The 16,730-nt window shown below is 39.6% G+C and overlaps 1 protein-coding gene across 6 annotated transcripts in view; it reads right to left on the bottom strand.

The window, feature by feature from the left end:
• LOC147150474 (C-myc promoter-binding protein-like) overlaps positions 1-16,730 on the bottom strand; it is a 59,325-nt gene that overhangs the window by 36,434 nt on the left and 6,161 nt on the right. For all 6 annotated transcript variants that reach the window (XM_086024711.1, XM_086024714.1, XM_086024712.1 and 3 more), the window contains exons 2-4: positions 4,696-5,026; positions 2,073-2,319; positions 1,733-1,802 (exon numbers count right to left, since the gene is read on the bottom strand). In XM_086024711.1, coding sequence (XP_085880837.1) covers positions 1,733-1,802; positions 2,073-2,319; positions 4,696-5,006 — 628 coding nt within the window. In that variant the 5' untranslated portion in view covers positions 5,007-5,026. The remainder of the gene's footprint in view (positions 1-1,732; positions 1,803-2,072; positions 2,320-4,695; positions 5,027-16,730) is intronic.

Genomic DNA, 16,730 nt, shown 5'->3' with positions numbered 1-16,730 from the left:
AGAAGGTGGAAAAGGGGGGAGGACCACAGCTGCTACATTAAAATAATAATAATAATAATAAATCAGAAGAGTCTTCGTCCATAATAACATGGGAAAATTCCGATTCATGTATATATTTATCAACCAATTCAATCAACTAATTCATTGGTTGATTTTAGCATTAACCTAAACTTGTAATATTCCAAGCCATCGTATGTTCGCGGGGACTCACCATTGTAGTGCTCCCCATCGGCAGTTGCGATAGTTAGCACTCCTGGCGCTTAATAGGGATCTGTAATATATAACATGTCCAGCTTGCACATGTAGGCCTATCTCATTATGTCTTTTGAATCAAAGTGACTTGTGAATTCACTTGGACGGAATATTGGCAGATAAATGCTCATTATTTCATCACTCTCGCCATTGTAAATCCTTCGCCTGCCGCCGCTGCTATCCTGTCCGCTTAAACAAATGCTTGTAGGGATTAGTCAGATGACGTCTGGAGGTGTATAGGTGAATGCTAAGCATTTCTGGTGACGTAATGCAGTCGGCTAGAAGCTGGGAGACCGCGGTGGCAGCAGTCGCACTTCGCGGGGTCGGTGGTCCTACCCGGGCCGGCCCGGCTGGCTCATTCGGCCGACGCCTAGCCACAGAACCGACACAATGCAGCTCATGACCCAAAAGTCAGAATCGGCTAAGTAAGTCTAATGGCAACATTGAGCTAACAAGTTCAACACACAAATGCACTTATCCAGCTAAGATTTAGCTTATAGCATACGCAGCTGCAGCATATACATAAATACTGTACATACATATACATCATATGGTTACATAGACTGCTTGGATTAGATAGACTTTCCTTGCTTGCCCTTAAAATGCAGCGCTGTGTTTGCCATATATATTTTCTTTCTAAAGCAAGACAAGGTTAGCAAATCAATTGGTGTTTGGTAGCATGATTTCAGTAACAGCTGCATTATTGAATTGTCTTGAACTTCTCAAAAAATAAAGTGCATGTGAAAACTAAAACTAAATAATACAAAAAAAATTATTAAAATAAATATACTGGTTAAAAACAGCCCTTTGAGTAATCCATGGTAAAGTTCACAAATTGTAAAAAGTTCATGAAATTGAAGAACAGAGAAGTTCATGTGATTTGTCCCAAAATAACTCCTTTTTTTTTAATTAATCGTCCAAATTCAGACGATGCCCAACCCTACATATAAACGTCTCAACATGAAAATGGTCGCTACATTTTGGACCGCTGCATTTATAAAAACAAAAAATATTTTGTGCATTGTTGGAATGTAAAGTGCTAAGCAAGTATTTTGATCAATCTAAATTTGATTTATTCTTTGAAGCATAGTTATTAATTTGTGAAATGGCAATTCTTTCATTTTAGTGAGGTTAGTACACAGTCACAGCCATGAATGCAATTGTACAGGATAAAGATGCTAAATATGAAATAATCATGGCAACTTATCATCTATCTGTATATTAGGAATAAACTGGGCCAGTGCTGGTTCTGACAGGGCCTTCACAATGTGGCTCATGGTGACCTGACAGGGCAACCACTGAAAAAGGTTATAAGTCGGACACTGATATATGAAAGACTTATCGAACAAATCTGTTCAGGTGTACTCATTTATGTTGAGCATTGTAAATAAATTGCTCTGAATATTTCAATTATTCAGGTCACAAATACAGGATATTTTCATTGTTAGCATGAGTATATATGCCCTGTGCCAAGTTTTACCTGCTTTGTATGCTATTGAGTTGGTTTTGGTCACAGACTTCTTATAACACAGGAACACAGAGGAACCCCACTGAAACAAGAACACGAGAGCAAAAAAGAGATCATATTATATTTCATGTCAAATACCTGGATGTTAATGGCTTTTGCTCACATCATTTTTCTAAGAAACTGAGAATTTTAGATTTGGTTATCTGAATGAGTGTGAGACAGACATTGTGACTTTAGATTTATGTGTTACAACAAATTAGTGACAAATCATAAATACTGTATAGTGCATCTTCTATATCGTGTGAAATCAGAATGTGTAAGCGGCAAACACATCCCTTTATTTCAATCTTACCATACTGCTGTTAAGATTCTTCTCCACCTTGCAGAATGTGTGCGGAGGAGTCTCTCCTTTGCTTGGGATAATGATACAGATGTCAGTGACAGCCAAAGCAGCATGTGGTTGGCTCTCAGGTGCCCTCCGGTAGGTGACATATATGCGCTGGGAGGAGTTTCCACTGATGTTGGCTGGGCGACCCGAGGGGGTGGTCTGGATAAGGTGGCAGCCCTGCTTTAGTCGCTCTTTCCACTCATAGAGGACGCTGTGGGAGCGAGACCAATGCAGTAATCAGTCACCCAAAACAAATGAATATGCTTAGAATTATGTGCTCAATTAAGATATTAGGAGTAGAATATCATTGTGTGGGATAGGTAGACCTATATATTCATATACAATAGATAGCCAAAACCACAGAGTTACCATGGGTAGAATGCTGTTAAGCGGCCCATCACTCCTTTGCATGTGCGCGTTTAGTGTATTTGTCCTGTGTGGTGCTATGCTACATCAACTTCATACCGGTCAAACATGCTTCAAAAGAAAAACACATGAATATCAACTGGGTAGAAACTGTAATCACCTGTCGCATAACCTGTGCACCCTGACGGTATTGTCAACATCAACAATCTTCTGGGGGTATGTGGCACTGTTTTATTGTGAAAGTAATGTTTTCTCTAAACATTTCAAACAAACCACACCTTTACATTGACAGAATCAGTTGCAAGACAGGAAGGCTACCATCTTTGAAGTACAACCGCACTATGAATGCTTAAGCATCTATAGAATGAATAGAAACAATATGAATGACCAACATTCTATTTATTCCACACTTGTGCATGTATCCCCCATTAATTCTTCAAGTAAAAGAAGATATTTTGTGGTGGAAAAAGTCTTAAATCTTAGCTCAGAATATTAACAACAACATTTTGTCTGGGTTGGCTTTGGGTGGTCATTGCTGAAATAATAGTAGACACGCCAAGTCAAACACAAACAATACAACATTAAATCCTCGGTATGAACTTCACCACATGGTACTTAATTAGAATGGGATGTCACTTCAAAACGGTCAAATTGTAAGTGAATCTGTTTTAGATGAGGATGAAAACCACTGGTAAAAAAATAAATAAGTAAAATTATTGAAGTGGAAGTCAACCCAAACATATTTTTTTACAGCTCATGTTCTGTCCAGGCCCACAGATAAACACCAATCACAGATCACCTGTTTTCTGAAACTGAGCCGTGATTGGTCGGTATCTGAGCCCTGCGCAACTGTGATGTCATTTTCAGTCGACAGAAGAGACAAAATGGCTGCCCCCTGAGATGGCTAAAACGGGTGGCTTTTGCTGCTTAACTCAAATTCCACGCAAACGCAATATTAATCAGAAGGCCGTGTTTAGACTAGTGGGCCTGCACAGAACATATTCTGGAAAAAATATGTTTGGGTTGACTTCTGCGTTAAGTACTTTTAGGCAAACACCTCTACCAATTTTACATTTAAATGTAGCGTTTTCAGTCTTTGATAATTAATTAATAATTACGGATGATTCAGTTTTAAGTATTTCTAAACTTGTCACGGCATGACAAAACTGGCCAATCAGAAACTGTAGAGACAGAAGATGTGACCGAATACTGTGTCAATCAGTGTTCCGTGCATGCCATGCATACGCACTCTCGGCCTGCGAGTTCCACTGCAGCACACAGCGCTGTCGCACTGAGAGTTTTCATAAGCGGATTATTGAACTCTGACTTGCAACAAAAGTTCAAAAGAAGGAAATAGACAGGCCTGCGGACAAATAAAGTGAAGTGAGGCTACAATCAAAACTTGTTAGAGCTGTCCAGTTCTCATTAGTCCTACTCGCTATGTCTACAGAATTGTAGCAGTACAGAACTATCATCACACAAAGGCTGCTGACAGTCTCAACAGAGCCTCTTTGTCGATGCCTGATAAGCAGAGCACTCTGCACTCTGCAGTCTTGAGTATTAGTCCTCTGTCCGTTGTCACAATTTGCCAGTTACGGGAAAGCGGGGAAACCGAGTAAACACATTTAATTACCCTACTTCAAAACATGTTGCTGAGGACGACACTTGTAGCTGTAGTTCTTTGCACTTTTTGAAGCAACTTCCTAAGAGCAGCTACAAGGCAGGCAAAAGTAACCGTTGTCAACACTGCTACTTTAATTAAGAGGTTGCATTGTTCAATGTCATATGAGATGTTTTAAAAGATTTGAAAATTTACACATGCAACCAAGTAAATTGCTACTGACAGATACATGTTACTTTCTGTCAGGGTTGCAGATCACATTTGAAATTCATCATTTCAATTGTGTTTCATATTTCATTATCTTTGACAGACTCTTTTGTTTTTGGCACACTCTACAAAACATTTTGTTGGTAAAGAAAAAAAATTAAAAAAATCACAGAAAGCATAACAGTAACTAACAGTATAGTGGTTCAATCAGCTGCACCAATGCATCCAATATAGGTTCAGTTCCCCTCAGTGACGGTATGAGTTTGAGCATCAGTGGTTGTCTTTCTCTGTATTTGCTCTGCGATGGACTGGATTCACACATATCACTTACCCTATAGAATAGCGCTAGTTTCTGAAACTATGAGTGAAACAAAGAAAGATCAGGACTCTTACCCCAGATCAATGAGAGGCGGCTTGTCGCAACCTCGCCTGTAGCATAGAAAAATCTGGGGTGCCATAAGCCCTCCATTATTGAGATCAGCAGAATGTCCACTTGGTGTTGTCTCAATGCACGTAAACCCTGGTGGCACCTCATCACCCATCGAGCGGATCACCACAGCCACATCAGTGATGGGTGACTTGGGCTTGGCCGTTTTGTGGCAGGCATCGTCAAAGTGGATTTCCTGGTCCAAAGGCTTGGATGAGTCTGTCAATCCAGCTACCACAAAATAGTCAGCTACACGAGGGCCTTTGTCCTCCATCATTTCCCATCACCATCAGCTGCCTGCAAAGTATATGACAGACAGAGTAAATACAAGAAATACAGTACTTCAGGGAAAAAAATACTTTTAAGATTAACTTTCCCATTATTATGTATATATGTATATACATTATACACTGTATAGTATCATAATGTGTGTTCAATGTTGCCCACTCAGCATCCATTGCAGTCGGAGCGTCCTGGAAGATTAAGGGCTATAGAAATAAATTTGACAAAAACAGTGACGTTACGGTGTGTTGTGGCTTAGTTCTACACATTAGCAGCGGCCTAAATCACCTGATACAGCAGAAAATCATTGGAAATAATTATAAAAATGCTTGATACTGTTTTAACTGCTTGTTTTAAAGTTTATCCAAACTTGATAATAGTATGCAGCTGGTCACTTCCAAGAGCAGTGAGGTTAGCACACTTCCTTTTTAGAGAAGGGATGGACAAAAACAAACATCTGTATACTGTAGCAAAATAGGTACAGCAGAGCATGCTTGAAAAACATGTACATGACAGCACCAGAGTAAACTGGATATGAAATACTGTGGATAGCACACACCCCATTTGAGCTGCGTGCCAACGATGATGCTAAGCTAATGCCGGTGCTTTCAATCACAGATATGAACACTAGATACTCCACTGCACTGTAGTAGCCTGGCTAACTGCTGCGTCTACGTGACGGCCATATAGCAGGGGCAATTTTCCCCAAAAAGGCAATGCAAAGACATTAAAAATAAGTTGTAACTTGCTCATGTCATAACACATTTTTGTGAGAGGGTCACTTCTTTTCTCAATGCCCAAACATGTGCTATCAATATATAACATTAGGGGAAAAAAATAAAAAATAAATAACAGTCCCTTTGTCATAATTGTACAGTCTTGTGCACATTACACATATGGCACAACGTGCCAACATCATTGTTCTTTTGGTTTTCTTGCTGTCCACACACATGGAATTTGCTAACACTAACCCTCCTAGTTTAGCGTCTCCGTAGGCGCGCAGATAGAAGGGCCATGCCATTTCTACTTATGCTCATATCCAGGGGTGCACATAAGTATTTTCATGGGTTACTCACATGAGTACCAGTAGATTGACTTTGGTACTCACTAGTGGTTCAATGGATCACATAAGTCACGGCTCAGATCGGTCATGGATTTTGAGTCACGGATCGAATTGTGTTCCGGATCAGCAAGAAAAAAGAAAAAGAAAAAAAAAAGTTAATTAGAACTTTGACTTCATTTATTTTATAAAACACTTTTGCCCATTAAAAAAATAAAAACTCCTAATGTCTAATATGGCCATTTAGGATTTCAGAATGCAATATAAGGCTGGATACCTTGTTATTTAATTCTGCCAGACATTTTGAGCTCAAATTATTTAATGAGCAAAAGTGTTTTTATAAAATAAATGAAGACAAGGTTTTATTTTTTTTTTTTTTCATAATGAAAAAGACCTTGAACTGCAATTAAAGGCATCTTCCTTTACACATGGACAGCGTATTACAAAATAACCTCCACAATATTGAAAAAGTTAAAAAAAAAAAAGTTTAAGCCAAGGCTCACGCCTTTGCCTCTGTAAACATTAACAAGCTGAGCACCAAGAGAGAGAATTGCAGCTTGGTATTTATTCTTCATTTTGCATTTTTAAAGTTAAATTGATTGTGTAACAAGTATTTAGAAGTGTGGGAACCACGCCGGGGGTTCGCAACAGCGCAACAGAGGCGCAAATCCCCCCAAAATAAAACTGTATCAATATCATATAAAATAATAATAATAATAATCATAAAAATAATAAGTCCGACACTACTTCGCGGTTTTTCACCTATCGTGCCGGGATCTGGTCCCCATTAACTGCAATAAATGAGGGATCACTGTATATATATTTTTTTCCTCTTTTTTTGCAATATCTGTGTACCTCTGGATTATTTTGTTGCTTTGTAGCCCATAAAGATAAAAAATATAAAATGAACCAATACATTTTTTTGTATTTATTACTTTTTAAAATTTATATTTAGATTCTGATCAGCTGACGTTGTGATTGCCTCCCTAGGCAAAACCTTACAAAAAGCAGGTCCACAATTTGAAATGTTTAAGTGACAAAGATTTAAATACATTTCAATTTTGCAGCTTTTGTTTGTGATCAATAAATGCTCTGATATGAGCCCCAGAATAAAATTGAATATAATGCCCTTCCCTCAGTACTCATAACTGTCAGGACATTATTACTGATCAAAACTTTCGAGTAAAAATTCTGATATGCAACGTCTGTAGCTACTGAAAGAATTGGATTCAATAAGCACGGCACAGCTCATATTTATCTGTAGGTTTTTATATAAAAAATAACATACAAAGATGGCAAAGGATCTCAGACTGATTTCTGTGAAAACATTCCACAACTGCTGTCATGTTCTGAAATCTGAACCCACCCAGAGGCCATTTCATTGGAAACAGATTTTATAACTCATGTGTACTGTCTACCCAAATTAAATCGTAATTGTCATCCAGAAGACATTGATCATTCCAAACATATTGTGTAAGAGGGTGTGGGAAGTGCATTTCATCAGCAGGGTGTGTTGGTTTCTTGACACATGGGACAGTTGAAAATCATGCCTGCCCACATGTGTAAATTAAGAGAGCAAAGCCAAATGACTTTTAATTTTGAACCTCTGTGGCAATGATGTCCACAAACTGTAATTTTTGAGCAAGCAACTTCGAAATCTTTATATTAATGTTTTCTAATGTAGAATTATTAATATACCACATTCCAAATCATGCTAATTATGTGTTTCTCAGATTTTTATAAAATACTGTATATGCAAATGACACTCAACATAATTTTCAAGTCATCAATTGTTACATTTTAAACAGCTTTTAAATAAAACTCCCAATAACAGTATTTTTTCCTAAAATAAACAAGTATGTATGTCTTTTCATACATACATATCCTTTCATCCATTTTGGAGAGATATATTTCCAGTGAGATTCCTCTGATGACTTTATTTGGGGTTATTCAGATGCCCTGTAAATTGTGCCAGGCATGTGCTGATTCCAGTGGTGATTTCTCTAAGACTGCAAAGGTAGCTCAGCTCCCCCTAAAATATGTGTGAAATGTGCAAAGCTGTGTGTACATTTCATTCACTAAATATGTCTTACAATACCTTCTTCCTTTGTTTAGAATCAGCTACTTATCACAGGTAACTGACACGGCACGCCATCCTTTTCATTCATCTCCACGGCACTTTATTACACAGTCGGACGCTGAGCGTCTACTGCTTTGATAAGAAAAGGGTAGAGTGGTTAGTCGACTGGTTGATTGGATACTCTAAATTGCCCCTAGGTGTGATTGTGAGTGCGGATGTTTGTCTGTGTGCCCTGCGATTGGCTGGCAACCAATTCAGGGTGTCCCCCGCCTACTGCCCAAAGACAGCTGGGATAGGCTGCAGCACGCCCCGCGACCCTTGTGAGGATAAGCGGTACAGATAATGGATGGATGGGTTAGTCGACTGCGCGAAACTCGAAAATCATTGGATAAATGCTGGGCTTTATCCCGCCCATCAGACGCTCATCGTCTCTGGGGGTCTATGGGGCAGTGGGCTGGCGCGGATGCTTGGCTTCTACATGATGATTGGATGATTGATCTGTCTGAGGTGGAATCCCTCTTGGATTGCCCACCCAGTGAGATTCATGAAAAAATATATACCGTATTTTCCGGACTATAAGCCGCATCCACTCTATTTAAAAAAAAAAAAAAATTATGAAAAACCATATAGAAGCCACACCTTAATATAAGCTGCACCTATCTATGTTGAAAAATGCGATATTCCTACTGCATTTACAGAACAATTTTTAACTGTAAATGTACACGTATGTACCTAAACAGATTATTTCCTAACAGTGCCTTTTGACACGGCAGCAACTTTGCCGATTAAAGCGGAACAGAACCAAGAGAAAATGAAGTATTTATCTTCATTTCACTGCCCGCTGCCACTCCAGTTTCTCCGTCCACCTTATATTCCTCAACTTCCGCATACCACCTAATTCATAACCTCGTGCATAGCGCCCTTGCCTGTTGAACTCCTCCACCTGCAGTCACATCCTGTTAATGGCAACTGTGTTGTATTGTATCGCAATTATGGTTAGACCGCCCTTGATGGTAGAAGAAAAATTCACACAATTCCCGCACCTTTATATAAGCCGCACGGTTCAAAACCTAGGAAAAAAGTAGCGGCTTGCAGCCTAGAAAATACGGTACTATTTTATTGACTATTAAGAATGGCATAATTGCGGATGTCTAAGGAAGATCTGAAATTCACATTATTCACATTCACATTAAAATTATTAATTCAATTTGAATATACAATTCGGGACAGGAGGATTTTCCTGAGAGATATATTCAGGCCCACCCTGATTTTTCCTGGCCCACCCATTAGCCACGTTCTGGCATCACCTCTGAAATCTGCGATCTTGACGTATAAACCTCCACCAAGTGTTTCATTCTGTTGTTGTGAACTGATCCACAGACCAATACCCAGCACCTTTGTCTTTGTTATAAAATGACGGTTTCGTGTTTGGTGACTCGTTTTCTTGAGAAAGAACGGAGGATAGAATCTACATATAAATAAAAACAATGGTGTCGGCCAGAAAAAAAATTAGCTTCTCCTTCTTGAATGACCAGCAGCCTCCACTGGCTAACTCCCATTTAACATAAATCTGAATCTGAGTGGGTTAATTCTCAGCCCTGCCACATCTGAAGTCAAGAGGTTATTGTTTTAAACCCTGTTGGTATGTGTTAGCTCAAATTAAGGTTTACACAAAAAAAAAAAAAACGTCACAATTGAACACACAGATGTCTAAAAGTTTCCCCTTTTTTGCCAGAAAACCTTTGTCTTAATATGCAAACCTCAAACCTAACACCTGGCAGACTTCTGTACTTTGTAGTACCTTTTGAGTTACGTAAATTTGTTTTACGTCAGGAATTATCTTTCGTTATTGAAGAATTTGCTTTTTGATTCTACCTCTAAACAAAAAGGGACAAGAAAAGAAGAGAAAAAAGCGTGGTTCCTGCTGTCCAAAGATAACAATGCTAGCTGCTCCAAAATTGTATGCAAGTTGCTGTGGTGGAAAGGTTTTTTTTGGGAGATGCAGGTTTCCCACAGTCAAAGATCTACTGATGAACGCTGTAATTGCCTAAACCTCACAATGTTCTTATGGTCTTTGTGTGGTGTACTGGATTCACAAAAAATAATGATGAGTCCCGTTCTTGGTCAGACAAAAATGTGCATTCACCAAAAAGCGGTACAGAAATGACATAATGCTAGTTTTGTTATCAAGCGGTTTTCTATTCAGTTTTTGAATTAATATAATTCTGGTGTAATTCTTGCATAAGTTGATGATGATGTAATGATTTAGTCAAGAAAAACATTCCACATGTAAAAAATGTAATATTGTATTGTAAGATGTCATAATTTCCCCATCATCTGTCCTCACAGATTGTATATGACCTGATGTCGTTGAGCTATAGAATCCTAAAGCCAGCCCTTCTGGTCTAACTAAGAGCAGATGTCGTTATAGCTTGTGTTTATGTTCATGAGCACATTCCTTTTCACCTCCTCCATGCGTCTGCCTGCTGCGGCTGTGTCTCAGCTCAGTGTCTATACAGCTGGAGCCCAAAGCACTGACTTGGCTGTTAGAATCTGAACAGAGAGCCCATTTGGTGAGTTGTCACCAAGCCCACTGTTTTTCAAGTCAAGACAGCTGTGAGTTCCCCATCACACTGTCTCTGACAAACGCCTTGTGGAAGCAGATGAGTGCCTGGGGTTTGGACATCTCAGTGAGCTCTTTTTGAACTCCTGCAATGATCTCGAGTCAGCAAGTTCACGCAAGGAGGTTTTGTCTACAGCTTTTGCACTCTCACTCAGCTGAGTCTCAGGTTTCTCGGCCTACGGTGTTTTTCCATTAGTAGCTTGAGTTTTCTCTTATTTCCACGCTATCTAAAGAACTGTCAAACATGGCAAAACTCATCGGGTCATGTAAATACATAATAAAATGCTCATTTGTACCTTATATTAAAAACAGTAGATTCCAAATAGGACACCCCAGCACTACAGTAAATATTCATCTTATGCACGTGTCAAACATAAAGCCCGGGGGGCAAGATCCAGCCTGCCGCTTGACTTATTGTAGCCCTCTTAACCAAATATTGTTTATTTCATGATTCTTGCCAAATGGGTTTGTTCTTATAATTTTGGCAGATCATCTGTACCATAATTGCTATTTTCTCAACTTTTGATAGATATTACATGCATTGTTTTCACCAAACGCATTAACATAAATTGAATAGTAGTGGCACACTGTACCTAAATATTTGCTGGCCACAATTTTCCTAAATTTTCTTCTTACCTTTTGTTCAATTTGTTGTTAACAATTTCAGGGCTGATACAATAAGGATTATTAGTTGTCGAGGAGGTTCAAGATTTGTTAGCAGTAAAAAAAAAAGAAAAATATTTAAAGGGGAAGTCAACCCAAACATATCTTTTTCAAGAATATGTTCCCAGCAGGCCCACTAGTTGAAACACGGCATTCTGATTAATTTTGAGTGTGTGGAATATAAGTTAAGCAGCAAAATGCACTCATTTTTAGCCATCTCTTGGAGCAGCCATTTTGTCTTCTGTCGACTGAAGATGACATCACAACTGCTAACAACGACCAATCACAGCTCAGATTCAGAAAACAGGTCAGGTGAAAATTTAAACAAATAGTTTCCTGAAATTTTCTACAGTGAATAAAGCTGTCAGAAATGTTGCAAGGATTTCCCAGGCTCAGCAGCATCTCTTACAAAGTTAACTGAAAATTTACATAAATTCTTTCCTGAGGTTTACCCAATTTTAAGATGATTTCTTATTGGCCAGCAGATTTAAAATAAATTAAAAAAATAAATAAAAAAGGCAAAAGCCAATATGTGTCTAGATGGCAAATACCTTCACCGATAATCGGCCCGAAATTGGTCTATCCCTACTACTTAACTTCTATTTATTATATTACGGTATATCATGAATCACGTCCGCTTCACAGTTCAGAGGTCGTGGGTTCGATCCTGGCCCCGGCCTCCCTGTGTGGAGTTTGCATGTTCTCCCCGTGCCTGCGCGGGTTTTCTCCGAGTACTCCGGTTTCCTCGCACATTCCAAAAACATGCATGGTAGGTTGATTGGACACTCTAAATTGCCCCTATGTGTGATTGTGAGTGCGGATGTTTGTTTGTCTCTGTGTGCCCTGCGATTGGCTGGCAACCAATTCAGGGTGTCCCCCGCCTACTGCCCAGAGACAACTGGGATAGGCTTCAGCACACCCGCGACCCTTGTGAGGACAAGCGGTATAGATAATGGATGGATGGATGGATATATCATGAATCACTTGCATGAACAACTATATTCTCTTTATAAACTGGAAATGCAGGGCCTGCAGTGAAAACAGAATGCAAACGAGATTTGGGTGGGAGTTGTGGATGGGATGTTGGATAATGTTGCAGCTATGGTTTGCATTGTATTTTTAGCTGACTGACAGCATGGCGAGCATGAATGTCATTCTTCAACTGGTCATGTGGCACTTGCATGGGGAGGCGTTGCCTCTAATTTGCGTTTATGAGACAGCAGTAGTTTCCACAGAGCTTTCAGCATGTTCATGCTCTTATGTTTACGTTAGCACTCATTGACACTGAATATAGTTATTCCATTTTTTTTTTAAATATGCTAACAAAACCAACTGAAAAAACAACTGAAAATTAAATATTTAAAATCAAATGATCCAAAAGTTACATCTTTGTATATTTTTTCAAAATATTTAAAATTAAATGATCCAAAAGCCCACTAATATAATTATATTATAATTAGGGCTGCACAATCATATTGAAATCTAGATATTAAACCTCAAGGCATTAATATAAAAAAATGTTAATTTAAAAATTTTGCCTTCAGTTATGTGGACTCTCCATGCTCGCGTTGCATGTACAGCTCAGGCAAACCAACCACCTACCTCCTTTTAGTTTGCCATTACTCGACAGCTAAAGCCAGTCAACGGCAATCATCTGACAGACGGAGGGAGACAGTAAAAGCGACACGCACGCACGCACGCACGCACGCACCCACTTAGAAACGCAGACACATGGCACAAATGCATTTCTGTGTCATAAGCCAGCGAGACATAGTTATGCACTGTGAAGCCATAGAAATACAGTATATATGGTACACATATATTGTGTTTTACGACAATACCTAATAGGGATGTCCCGATCCAATCACATGATTATAAATTAGGTCCGATCAAGTGATTTTCAGCTGATTGGGGCAAAAAAAGATTGTTTTTCTTGATAGGAAATTTGATAGGTCACAAAGTAATCAGGTAATTCAAAACGTTAAATATACTCATTTTAAATTACACAATGTTACAATTGGTTTATTTATTTAGTTTCTTTTTGGGGGGGGCAGGTTGGTTGTAGCTGTTAGAGTGGCAGAAGAGCCACACACACATATGTTTGTGTGTTCACAGTGGTCACCCTCCGCGTTGCAGAAGTAAGTGAATTGGAGGACACAAATGATGTGAAAATACTCAGGGCAAGCCAAAAGATATTTCTAAAATAGCCTAGGTCTTGCCTTGCCTGCTATAAAGCTGCCACACTGAACGGCGTAAGAGTTGAGACAGCGACAGGCAGGTTAACAAATTTGACATGTCCAAACAACAAATAGAAGTTTAACGTGAAGTATTTGTTGACAAACAAGCTTGATCCCCCACTGGTTGCACTTAACAGGGTCATAAATCAATAGCGTCATTTGTAGATGTGAGAAGTCACGCCTATAACCACCATCTACCACGTAGCTGGGTGGACTCGTCGTTGGAGCCTGCCAATGCCAATAAATAACCATGTAATTGTATTGATTACCATTAGATCAATCACATGCACTCAAACAGAGAAATCCCTCATTCTGTGTTAATGCGTATACATATAGGCCATTCCACAAATTGGTGCCACTTGTATCCCCAGGAAATAAAATGTATAAATAAATACATTATACAATTACACGAAAATACATTTTTATGAAATGGTTTCCCTGGTAGAGGAACGTGTCCATCAGCTAGAGCAGAATAATGTGGTAACCGTAGATGTGGCAGACACAACAGTTAGCATGGGTTGCAGCCAACCTGCTAGCCTGTTGGTTAGCATTAGCCCTAATCGGCTTGCTAATCACAATGAGCCTGTTCAGACATAACAAATTCAGCACGTTATCTAGGCTCCCACACTTCAGTTACAGGTGACTCCATTACCCATAACATTAAAGGGAAATCAACCCAAACATATGTTTTTAAAGAATATGTTCCCAGCAGGCCCACTAGTTGAAACACGGCATTCTGATCAATATTGTTTTTGGGGAATATGAGTTAAGCAGCAAAACGCACCCGTTTTTAGCCATCTCAGGGGGCCGGCCAGTTTATCATTTCTATTGACTGAAAATGACATCACTGTTGTTCAGCGCTCAGGGCTTCAGAAAACAGGTCAGCCGTGATTGGTCGTTACCTGAGCCCCGAGTAGCTGTGATGTCATTTTCAGTCAACAGAAGTGACAAAATGGCCGCCCCCAGAGATGGCTAAAAACGAGTGGATTAACTATTATTCCACAAACGCAATATTAATCAACATAACATCTGCTGTAGCGGAATACAGACGTAATTTGGGGGTACTGTATTTTCCGGGCTACAATCCGCACCGTTATATAAGCCGCACCCACCCTATTTTTTAGAACATTCTGGGAAAACCCTTAAATAAGCCGCACCTTTATATAAGCCACACCTATGTATGTTGAAAGCTTTTATATTTACTGCATTTACACAACGATTATGAACTGTAAATGTACATGTATGTACCTGAGCAGATTCTTTCCTCACAGTGCTATTTAACACTGCAGCAACGTTGTTGATTAAAACAGAAGAGAACCAAGAGAAAATAAACAGTATTTATCTTCATTTCACTGCCGACTGCCGCTCCAGTTTGTCAGCTAATGTCCACCAGACTCCACCATCTATTGTTCCACTACATTCTACATATCGTCACTGTCATGTGAAAAACACTTATCTCCTTTTTTTTTTTTTTTTCATTTTCTTATTTTTACATGAATCATGTTTCCGCGTTAGACGTCGCATTAAAGCGAAAATTAAAAAAGTTCCCAAAATTGGAGATACGTGTTTTTCACAGGTCAGCGACGATATGCACCTTTCTTGTTTTATGTTAATAAAGTCAGCCAATCTAACACACAACATGCTAAATCAACAATAGCATTTTACATCAAAACAACAGAACAGATGTAACATCAGCCAATCGCATTCATGTGCACTTCACGGACCTCTAGGAAAACATAAAATCAAAGCATTTCAGCACCTAATGCAATAACCTAGTGCATGGCGCCCTCTCCTGTTGAACTCCTCCACCTGCAGACACATCCAGTTAATGGGAAATGTATTGTATTGAATTGTACTGTCATTCTGGTTAGAGCACCCCGAGCGGTGGAAGAAAAATCCACAGAATAGCTGCACCGGACCATAAGCCGCAGGGCTCAAAATCTAGGAAAAAAGTTGCATCTTATAGTCCGGAAAATACGGTATACATTACCTATGGCAAAACTTGTGTAATGGTACATGGAGGCAAATAACAAGTGTTCCTTGGCAGAAATTGAATCAACCAAGTAGACCGATTCAAATAACTTGGCTCTATGGTTGGAATGAATGCAGACTGTACACTAGAGATTTGCGCCAGATTAGCAATTGCACGAGATGCCATCAGTTCAGCTAATTGGATTGTGGAAGGCAAAAGAGATTGGCCTGAAACTAAAGAAACTGGTAAAAGCTTTCACGTGAAATACTGTCTTTTTGTATGGTGGGGAAATCAGGGCTTTGAAACAAAGTGACATGAGGAAGACAGAGAGGTCTTTGAGATGTGGCAAATTGGGAGGACAATAAGACCAATGATTGGGTTTGCCAATTGGTAAGAGTAACAGAGAAAGATGGATTGCTTGTCCAATTGAAAAAAAAAGGAAGACATCTGCAGTCCCCTCCAAAAGTATTGAAACATGGTCAATTCCTTTGCTTTTGTTGTATACTGAAGAGGACATTTGGGTTTCGGATCAAAAGACGGATGCGAGGCAAAAGTTCAGAAGTGCAGCTTAGCTTGGTTAGCATGTCCGCCTCACAGTGCAGAGGTCGTGGGTTCGATCCCGGCCCCGATCTTCCTCTGTGGAGTTTGCATGTTCTACCCATGCCTGCGTGGGTTTTCTCCGGGTAGTCCGGTTTCCTCCCACATTCCAAAAACATGCATGGTAGGTTGATTGGACACTCTAAATTGCCCCTAGGTGTGATTGTGAGTGTGCGAAGGTTTGTCTGTCTCTGTGTGCCCTGCGATTCGCTGGGAACCAGTTCAGGGTGTACCCCGCCTACTGCCCGATGAGAACTGGGATAGGCTCCAGCACTCCCCACGACCCTTGCGAGGATAAGCGGTATAGATAATGGATGGATGGATGATTAACAATTAATATTTGGTGGCATAACCCTTACTTCCAATAACTGCATCAAGCTTGCGACCGGTTGACTTCAATGAAATAATTTTCCAGGCCTTTAAAAGGCCAGCCTCTTTTAGTTCTTGTTTGTTTCTGGGGGTTTCTCCCCTCAGTCTCCTCTTCAGG

The sequence above is a fragment of the Filicampus tigris genome, chromosome 3, assembly GCF_054856515.1.
Source record: "Filicampus tigris isolate MCC_2025a chromosome 3, RoL_Ftig_1.0, whole genome shotgun sequence".
Taxonomy (NCBI): Eukaryota; Metazoa; Chordata; class Actinopteri; order Syngnathiformes; family Syngnathidae; genus Filicampus; species Filicampus tigris.
The sequence above is the reverse complement of the archived record's forward strand: the minus strand, read 5'-3'. Positions and strand labels throughout refer to the sequence as shown.